The 9,296-nt window shown below is 36.3% G+C and overlaps 1 protein-coding gene and 1 long non-coding RNA gene across 2 annotated transcripts; both read left to right on the top strand.

Annotated features, from left to right (window-relative positions):
- The first annotated feature begins 4,946 nt into the window (after positions 1–4,946).
- LOC148845031 (uncharacterized) lies at positions 4,947–5,743 on the top strand. The gene is made up of 2 exons (XR_016102629.1): positions 4,947–5,455; positions 5,588–5,743. It is a non-coding gene; the product is annotated as an uncharacterized LOC148845031 (long non-coding RNA).
- A 2,832-nt stretch (positions 5,744–8,575) lies between these two features.
- Positions 8,576–9,090, top strand: LOC148845030 (uncharacterized). Its single transcript, XM_088954307.1, has 2 exons — positions 8,576–8,885; positions 9,068–9,090. Exons 1-2 carry the CDS (start codon positions 8,576–8,578, stop codon positions 9,088–9,090), a joined length of 333 nt encoding a protein of 110 aa, XP_088810433.1.
- The last annotated feature ends 206 nt before the right edge of the window (positions 9,091–9,296 follow it).

The raw sequence follows: 9,296 nt of genomic DNA, 5'->3' as shown, positions 1-9,296 counted from the left end.
GAACCTCGATGGTATATCTTCTTCCTTCTTTGAGTATATACATCTTTTTTCCTCCACCGATTCAGAGAACTGAATCCTTAAATCTCCATTATCTTCTTCGAGCCTATTCTTTTCTCTTTACCGATTCAGAGAACTACTGTATCTCCTTCATTCGGAATACTCTCCACCGAGCTTACTATTTCTCTTCCTCCACCGATTCAAAGAACTATGAAGCCACGAACAGGGAGGTCGATTTGAATACTCAACCGTTTCAGAGAGGTCGATTTGATGAAAGGCATGAATAGAGAGGTCAATTTTGATAGAGATGGGAATGGTTAGCGGCTCGAAGAACTTTTGTCTGTAGAAGCCAACAAAAAGAAACTGAACTTTATATTTGATGATTTAGCTGAGGTTTCTTTTCTTAATTCCGAAGAGAATTTAGAGGGGTGACAACATCAAGATCCGAGTAGGGACGATGAAGATGCCACAGTGGAAGGGAACTCTACAATTTCTCTTGAACCAATCACGAACCAAAAGGAAAGTAAGGAACTCTGCAATTCTTTTATCCCCTGAAAACTGGTGAAGTTTCAGATATTCATCGAACCCTTGAAAAGAGTGCATCAAATTACCCTGCTTTTGATAGTAACGATGCTCTTTCGGCTGTTAACTCACCAACTATCCAAGGTATTGAAGTCAAAGAATCTCTTTCCTCGAGCTATGTAATACGTTTGTTTGACTAATAGTATATTTTTTTTGCGCTGAACTCAAATCACACTTAATTGTATTTGAACTTGGACTGTTAGATTTTTTTAAAGTTTATTTAAAGCTTTATGAAGATAAGTTTATTTAAAGTTGAGGTTGCTTATTGTTGTTGTCATAGAAAATTGTGTCTAAGTTTCAGCAATGGGATCACTTCAGTTACTGCAATAGGTTGAAGGAGAGGATCATATCTGTAAGTTGTATTATATTTATAAGAATTAGTTTTTAGGTCATAGCTATTGATCAAAATTGAGAATAATATTAAAATATCTTATTTTTTTTTCTACTGATCAGTATTTGTTCATGTGTACTCTTATAGAAGATCTTTAGGACCATCATTGGATCATATCTGTAAGTTGTATTATGTTTAAAGAATTAGTTTATCAAAATTGAGAATAAGGTTAAAATATCTTAATTTTTTTTTCTACTGATCAGTATTTGTTCATGTGTACTCTTATAGAAGATCTTCGGGACCATCATTGGGCAATGAATTTTTTTTTCAGAGAAGCCTATGACATCAGAGGCATGTGCCCCATTGATTGCTACACTTCCTTTGGAGGTACTTTCAATCATGTTGTTTTCATTGTTTTCAAATGATACATCATCCTATGCATATGTGGCCTGCTTGTATGCCATTGTTCAACCAGAGGGCCAGTGATGCCTGCAGTACATGATGAATAATCATTGTCAGTTTAGTGCACCAACATTTTAGGATCTAGAAAGAAATAAAAGGAAATATCTATCTAAAGATTTTAAATATTAATTTAAATTTGCTGGAGTTTGTGATTTTTGGTGTCCCTCCAATTCAAACCATGCAATGGATGGTGAAAGATTTTGGGATAGATAATGGGTGGTCCAAGTTTACTGCATAGTGTGAGACAGTTTTTATGTACAATGTATTCTGCCCTTGATCAATGAAGAAGTTATTTCTCTATTTGAGTCTTCAACAGTTTTCATGTACAATGTATTCTAGTTGGCTTTGTTTTTGAGCATATTACTGTCTTCCACACTTAAGGTATACCTATATATTTTACTTGGCTCAGGTTCAAGACAAAATTGGAGAGTTCATAAAAGGTGTATTAATCTTATAAAGTTGTGCTATACTTTGCAGGTGGGGCAACATTGAGTTCCCACTGCCTTTTGGCAAAGTCCTGAGCCCTACGAAAAGCTTTGTTAATTCTCCCATGTTTTTGTTTTTGTTTTTTTTTTTTTAATTCTTGATTATTATTCTTCCATGAACTTTAACATTCTATTAGTTCTTATGGGGTGTATTTTAGAGCACAGAATCTGTCTCAAAAGTTATAAGAGGCAGATTTGTGAACTGATGCATGGGTTACATTGCGGACAAGCGCGTCCTTGAAGTTCAATGTTTTGAACCCTAAAGGACGAATCTGAACAATAATAGCAGGTGGTGGTGCAAGTGTTATATATGCTGATATTGTAAGTTTTCTCATTTCTTGTCCTTCTAATGCTACTTCATTTTCTTTGATTGCCTAGGTATATCTCTGCTAATGCCTGGTTGAAAAGTGCATGGTGAGCAGTGGTCTTTATACCATTTCCCACCTTTCAATTGCTGGAATGTTTCATATTTCATGTGGCTGAAATTCCACAATTTCACTTTTTCTCCCACCTGCATGCTAAAATTCTTCAATATTTTCTGTCCAATTAGGTTGGAGATTTAGGTTATGCTTCGGAGCTTGAAAACTATGCAGAATACAGTGGAGCTCCAAATGAGGAGGAGCTGTTGCAGTATGCCAGAGTTGTTATTGATGTAAGAACTCTCTAAACTTGGGTATAGGATGGAGCTATAACTTCTTCTTATGTCCATTTAACAAATAACATTTTGCATTTGCAGTATAATGACAACATCCTTTCATGTGTACTCTTTCAAAATATCAGTATTTTTATGAAAGTTTTATTTACTAGTCTAGTCAGAAAAATAATGGAATCTGAAAAAAAGCTGACAGCTTTTCAGATTTTTTAATGGTGCATAATCAGGAGAATTCCATATTCTTGATAAAACAGAACACATGTAAAACGTAGTGATGCCAAATCATAATATCTACACAATTGTCCTAACCTTTATTATTTTTTGTTTTCATTTAGGTACGATAGAGAAGAAGGTAATACAATATTGGATGGTGATAGTTTCTCATTTTTCTTTTGGGATGAGTCTTCATTCCAAAAGAAAGAGTCAGAATTGGCCAAGAAACTGGTATGTTTGAATATAGAATAGGTAGTCTTTCCAACCTAAAACAATATTTCTATTCATACTAGTATGTTATTGCAGACACAAAACCTCCATTCTTGGATGGGCGGGTTGTTTTCACAAATCAACATAAATTCAAATCAACACACTTCATTTGGGTCTAAAGTTAGTTTTGTCTTGAATCAACACACTTCACTCAAATCGACATAAATTCAAATCAAGTTGGTCTAAATATGAACAGACCTGATCATCTCGGTTTGGTTCATTTGGGTCAGTTGGCCCATCCTAAAATCGACCTGACCCAGGACATGCCGATCCGGGTTGACCCGAATCCGAAACGGGTCCAGACATCTGCCCTACTTGCCATGCCTGGTTTGTATTGTCTGGTCCGGCCCGTATCCACACAACCCAACCCGAATTCAGAATGGCCTGATTTACTTCTCTTGACCACTTTGGGCCAATTGGTTTGGTTCCAAAACTAGTGCATGAACCTGACATGGGTCGGGCAAAGTCTATCCACCATTGACTAAATCAGTCTAGTCTGGTCCGATAGGACTGATCCAGATCTAAACAGTTCAACCACCCTTGGTGTGATTAGCTCAAAAAAAATCCAATTAGATAGTTCAAGTTGGTCTAACCGGTTTGAACCTAAGTAGTTCAATCAAACCTGAAACCTAAACATAGTCAAATGGCTTCGCCACTTTTGTAAAAATAACATGCATGCAATGTGATTTGAACCTTCACCACTTGGGTAAATAACAACTACTATTACCATTAAACTATGACCAACTTATTTGTCAAGAGAGAACTAATTTTTTTTTTAAGTACATAAATATAAGGTTAATGGGTTTGGGCAGGTCAGATTGGGTTAATGCAGGTTTGGGTTGAATCCAACCCATTTAATTTTATATAATTGGGTCATTAATGGGTTGGCAGGTTAGATGGGTTGGGTTGAAGCTCAACCCAACCCAACTCACCCAATTGCCACTGCTAGTCACGAGGAATCTAAATGTAGTCTTACCTTGACTAGGGAACATGAGAACAAAGGTTGTTATGTCATTTGTTGGAGAGATCTGCTTGACGCATAAAATGGAGAAGATGAACCCTCTTTGACAAGCCCCGATAAACCTTCCCTCATTTTTCCTTTCCCACCGGGGTTGCATTGTTTTGGTGTGACCCCGCACTCCACTTTTTGAGAAATTACGTCCTACAATTTTCCTGTCCCATCATTGTGCTTCGATCCCACAAACCAAACTTGAGAAAATAAAATATTTAAAGAATATTCCTACTTTTTCATTCCTTTCTCGCAAACCAAATGCAACCTAAGGATCAATATAGATGGGTCAGGTGAGTCAATATTGGTGAGTCAGGATGTATTAAGGTTAAGATCGGTTATGACCCTTTAACAATGATTGATGATGAATCGTGATGAATTTACATTCAACCCTTACCCAATCCAACCCAACCCAATCCACCCATTTACCACCGTAGCCCCCAACAGCCAAAGTATACCCCCAATCAAAATCCCTAATCCAGTTCTATATATACTTGAGCTCAATCTACTGAAGCCTGGAAATTTTCAATTCAATCTTACCACCTTAGAAAACTAATGATAAAAATTTAAATTTTCAAGAAATCTAGTCCGTTTTTCAACCTTACTTTCTTTATAACATTTATTGATCCGGGTAGCGTAAAGAGATCAACTACAAATTAAGTTTCATCTGTTATAACACCACCCGTGCAACAGGCCAACAGCTAGTCAGTAACCATTACCTAAATTTTGTCAGATGGGATCGATGTGGATAATTCCTTCGGTCTTCCTAACGAATTTCGAGCCACCGCGCTTTTATTAATAAGTGATTCAGTTCAATCACTTTAGCCTTTTGGAAAATGCCAATTCAATTGAATGCCCTCTTTAATTAATTAGTTTATTTATTAAAGCTACGTCGACATTCAATCTCCATTCAATCTCAAAACTCAAAAGGGCGTTGAGGAAAACAGATTTCTCGTGACTCTCAGAGATGAAAAAGATGCATGAGCGATTTGGAGCTCGAAAAGAAAAAGGCCTTCACACGGCTCTATATAAAACCCGCCTTTGCCAGCATCTGACTTGCAGCAAGCAAAGCAAAGCAAGAGAAGGTAGAAGAGAGCGAGGAGAAGAAGTAGAAGAAAAGAAAAACGAGAGAGGACCGAAGGAGATGGCAGGTTGTAGCATTCGGATATTGATAATGGCAGCTCTGTTGATGGCTGCCGTGCACCTGCAGGTGTCAGCACAAGAATGCCAAAGTGATATTGAAGGTTTGATCAGGGAATGCACGAAATATGTGACCAAGATTGGGCCAAAAATTCCGCCATCCCAAGCATGCTGTGACGTTGTGAAGAATGCCAACTTTCAATGTGTGTGTCAGCACGTCACTCAGCAGGTGGAACAGATTATAAGCATCGACAAGGTGGTCTACGTTGCTGACTCCTGTGGCAAACCTCTTCCCCATGGCCAGAAGTGTGGAGGTACCTAGTTACCTACCTACCTATTTTTATTAATTAATTACCATTATTCCATTTCATCCATCCTGTTTCTGTAAATCTACTACACAATCAGCTTACATAAATTTTGGTTCATTGTTTTATGTTTTGTTTCAGACATCACCATCCCATAGGCATGAAGTGGATAGAAAGGTGGAGGAATAGATCTAGAGAATAATACTATTGTCTATCACTCTATTTGAGTGATGAATTCCTTCAATATTGTATTTTCTTTTCTGTTTCATGAATAAATGTTAGAATTTTGGAATAATATATCTAGAAGTTAATTTGTTAATTAACAGAAATTATATTAAAACAAAAGAAAAAAAAAACATAAAAATGCATTGCCAAAGAACATACATAAGGTAATGCATGTGGATTAATGATTTGTGCCGCCCATGTCCAGGAGTTAAACGACTCTGCCAAATCTCACTTTTCTCAATAATGCAACAATTAATATATACAATTTAAGCATAAAAGGCAGTTGTATACCCTTATTCAGATTATATATGCATGGCCAAATTTCACATATATGGTCTGAATGATTGAAATTTAAAGAATGATGATATATAGATGTAACCCAATAACAGGATGAGAAGTTGTTTATGCCAAATCGATCATTTTTTTTTTTTTGAAATCGCTCATAAGCATCATATTTGATTCAATCAAGAAATTGATAGAAAAAAGGGCCGATGAGGCCAATCAGAAAACCTAGGAACAATTTCTCAAGAAAACGAAATAAGACAATGGATGAAGGAGGATCAAAAAATCTTTTACAAACGAGAAAACAGTGAGGTCAAATCACCAACAGAAGAAAACAAATACATCTCCAATCCATCAATCCGCCACAGACTGCGAACGAAGCTGACAGAGGAGGAATCCAAAAGACTGTCATCACCGGAAACTCACTATGAGCAGCATCAACTGAAAAACCGCGAACGGGACTCACAATGAACAGCAACTGCTAGAGAAATGCAAATTGACAGAGGAGGAAACAGACTGATTCGCCTGCGAAGAATGAGCTTAAGTGAAAACCTCGAACAAAATCAAACCACGAATAGAGAAAACAAAACATTGAGAAAACTCAAAAGAAAAACCTTAAGAAAACTTGAGAGGGAGGCTCTCTCAAAAGAGAGAGAGAGAGAGAGAGAGAGAGAGAGAGAGAGAGAGAGAGAGAGGGAGGAGGGAGAGAAACCAGAAGGAAGAAGGTGAAGGAGAGCCCAGATGAGAGGCTCCCTTCAGGCTAAGTGTGTTCAGAGGTGTCAACGGTATTCAAAAATTCAAATTCAAATTCGACATCCAATGTAATCAGTTCGAATTTGAATAATTCAAATGATGCAAACAGTCAAATTCAAATATATGTCGACTCGATTCGATAATCATCCAAATTCGATTACTATAATAATATAATATAAAAGAAAGATACGTGTCTTAAAAGTTGGAACCTTGGTCAAGTGTCTTTAACTTTTTATTATATACTTTTATTTTAATATGAAAAAAAAAAAAAGAACTAATTGCTTCTACCATGATAAGACCACTTGGTTCAAACTTATATTTTCATTAGTTGATAGGTGATAAAAGTGCATTAATTGCTTCAACCTGTTCTGTCTCATCTCCCCCCACCCCCCTTTCCCTCCCTTGTATATCTCATTTTTTTTTTCATTCCCCTGCATTGACTTCCTCCCTGACATCTGGTTTTGCTGATTTTCATAGAAGAGATTTCAAAGAAATGAATAGCGCATAATTCATTCAAATGGAATAAGAGGGCTCATTCTTAGATTTCAAGAATTAGGATGTAATCCATCGATTTAGAATTAATCGAATATTCAATTATTCGATTATCTAGTCAACTTCGAATTCAGGTTTTAATTTTTAATATCCGTTTGAATTAGAATTCAAATTCGAATAATCAATTTAATATTTTTCTATTAAATTGAGTATCATTACATATTGATATGATCAATGTTTAATATTTTTCTATTAGTTTTTCATAAAAATTATAGAGATGGGATGATTCATTTTAAAAAATTAAACCTTTTAAAATATGCATGTTTTAGTGTATCTCTATCACAAGGGCGCAACATGCACAGGCCACGCGCCAGGGTTGCATTCTGAACCAGTGCCTTAAAACCCTACCTAGGCCTGGGCAGTCCATGGAATTGCCATGCCATATGTAGTCCTAGGCAGATTTTACATACCCTTAACCTTGTTACCCGCTCTCTTCTCATTGGTCATGGCTTTTAGTCTAGAAACCTTTTGCCTTGTCAATGGTCATCAAGGTCAAGACATACCTAGTGAGGCCCTTCTGTACTAAATTTGAGCCTTTAATCTATCTAATCAATCAGAGATTCCGTTTTAAAGGCCCAGGATACTCACACCTTTTTCCCTCGATCTTAGCACCTTTAGGCCCAACTTAGGGTTGACAATGGGCGGGTCCAACACAATGGACCCAAACTGATTGGGTCGGTTCCAATTATAGGATCTAGTGCTGGTGGGTCGGTTTTCGGTTCAGGATCTGTCAATCTGGTACCAATGGGTCGTTCTGGTTTTTGATATATTGTTCGAATTGTTATTGGTTTGGAAATAGTTCTATTCAGTCTCAAACTGTTGATCCGTTCAACTCAGTTTTGCAACGAACTGTTACGAGTGGCTAAAATGGTTTCAATTTCAAGTCAGTTTTTAAAACATTTATTATTATGTATATATAAATTAAAAATAATTAATATTTAAAAAAATTAATTTTTTTTATTCATTTAAAACACAACAAAATGTTTATGGTTTAAATCCAAATTTGCGGATGCAGAGGTATAGATAAATTTGAATCCCATCCAATTACAGCCCTACACTTGATTGAATTCTAGTAACGTGTTCAGGTAACTAAACAAATTTCTCATGAGCCGTGAGAGGAGCAGATTCCAGGGATGATCAAAAGAGTGGCAATTTGGAGTTCCGAGTTCATATGGTTAATGTCATTCAGAACATGCCCTCAGTCCTTACCTTCAAATAGCTCTATATATACTTTCCTTTCATGCAACTTACACCATACAAAGGAATGAGAGTAAAGAGAGAAAGATAAAAGAAAAGAAAAAGGAGAGAGAGAAGGAGATGGAGGCTTATTATAAGGTTGGGAGTTTGGTGTTGGCAGCTGCTTTGTTGGTTGCCGTACACCAGGTGTGGGCACAGGATTGCAAAGCTGATATCGATGGTTTAATGAAGGAATGCTTGCAGTACATTAAGAAGTCTGGGCCACAAGTTCCACCATCTCAAGGGTGTTGTGACGTTGTGAAGAAAGCCAACATAACATGTGTGTGCCAGAACATCACCAAAGAGATGGAGCAGACAATTAGCATGGCCAAGGTGGTCTATGTTACTAAATACTGCGGCAGAGATCTTCCCCATGGATTGAAGTGTGGAGGTAAGATCTCATTTCATCTTTAATTTTTTCTTCTTATTATTTTGTCTTCTTCTTTTCTTTTTTATTCTGATTTATGATCTTAATAAATGGTTTCAAATTTTAATATGTATTCAGCTTTTTCAATATGTATACAATCTAACATGAGTTCTGATTCATTGTTTTTTTCATTTGTTTTGTTTCAGACACTACCATCCCAAAGAAATGAAGTTGATTAAGGTGGAGAAGAATAAATGGATTAATATTGTCCATTCAGTGAATGTCTTGAACGCTTAAATGCGTTTTTTTTTTCAATTTCATGAATAAATGTTGAAAATCTTAAAATAATAAGAATAATGTGAAATACTATCTATTAACCACTTGATGAAGTATCTTGTTGTGATGATGTTGGAACCATGATGTTGGGAACATGAA

Source organism: Nelumbo lutea, chromosome 7 (genome assembly GCF_056320005.1).
Source record: "Nelumbo lutea isolate HS-2025 chromosome 7, American lotus-T2T, whole genome shotgun sequence".
Taxonomy (NCBI): domain Eukaryota; kingdom Viridiplantae; phylum Streptophyta; class Magnoliopsida; order Proteales; family Nelumbonaceae; genus Nelumbo; species Nelumbo lutea.
The sequence above is the reverse complement of the archived record's forward strand: the minus strand, read 5'-3'. Positions and strand labels throughout refer to the sequence as shown.

What these genes read in the sequence shown, in the direction of transcription:
- LOC148845030 (XM_088954307.1), top strand. Translation starts at nt 8,576, where the DNA reads ATGGAGGCTTATTATAAGGTTGGGAGTTTGGTGTTGGCAGCTGCTTTG. An exon ending in CCATGGATTGAAGTGTGGAG is followed by an intron (nt 8,886 to 9,067) that starts GTAAGATCTCAT and finishes GTTTTGTTTCAG; the next exon opens with ACACTACCATCCCAAAGAAA.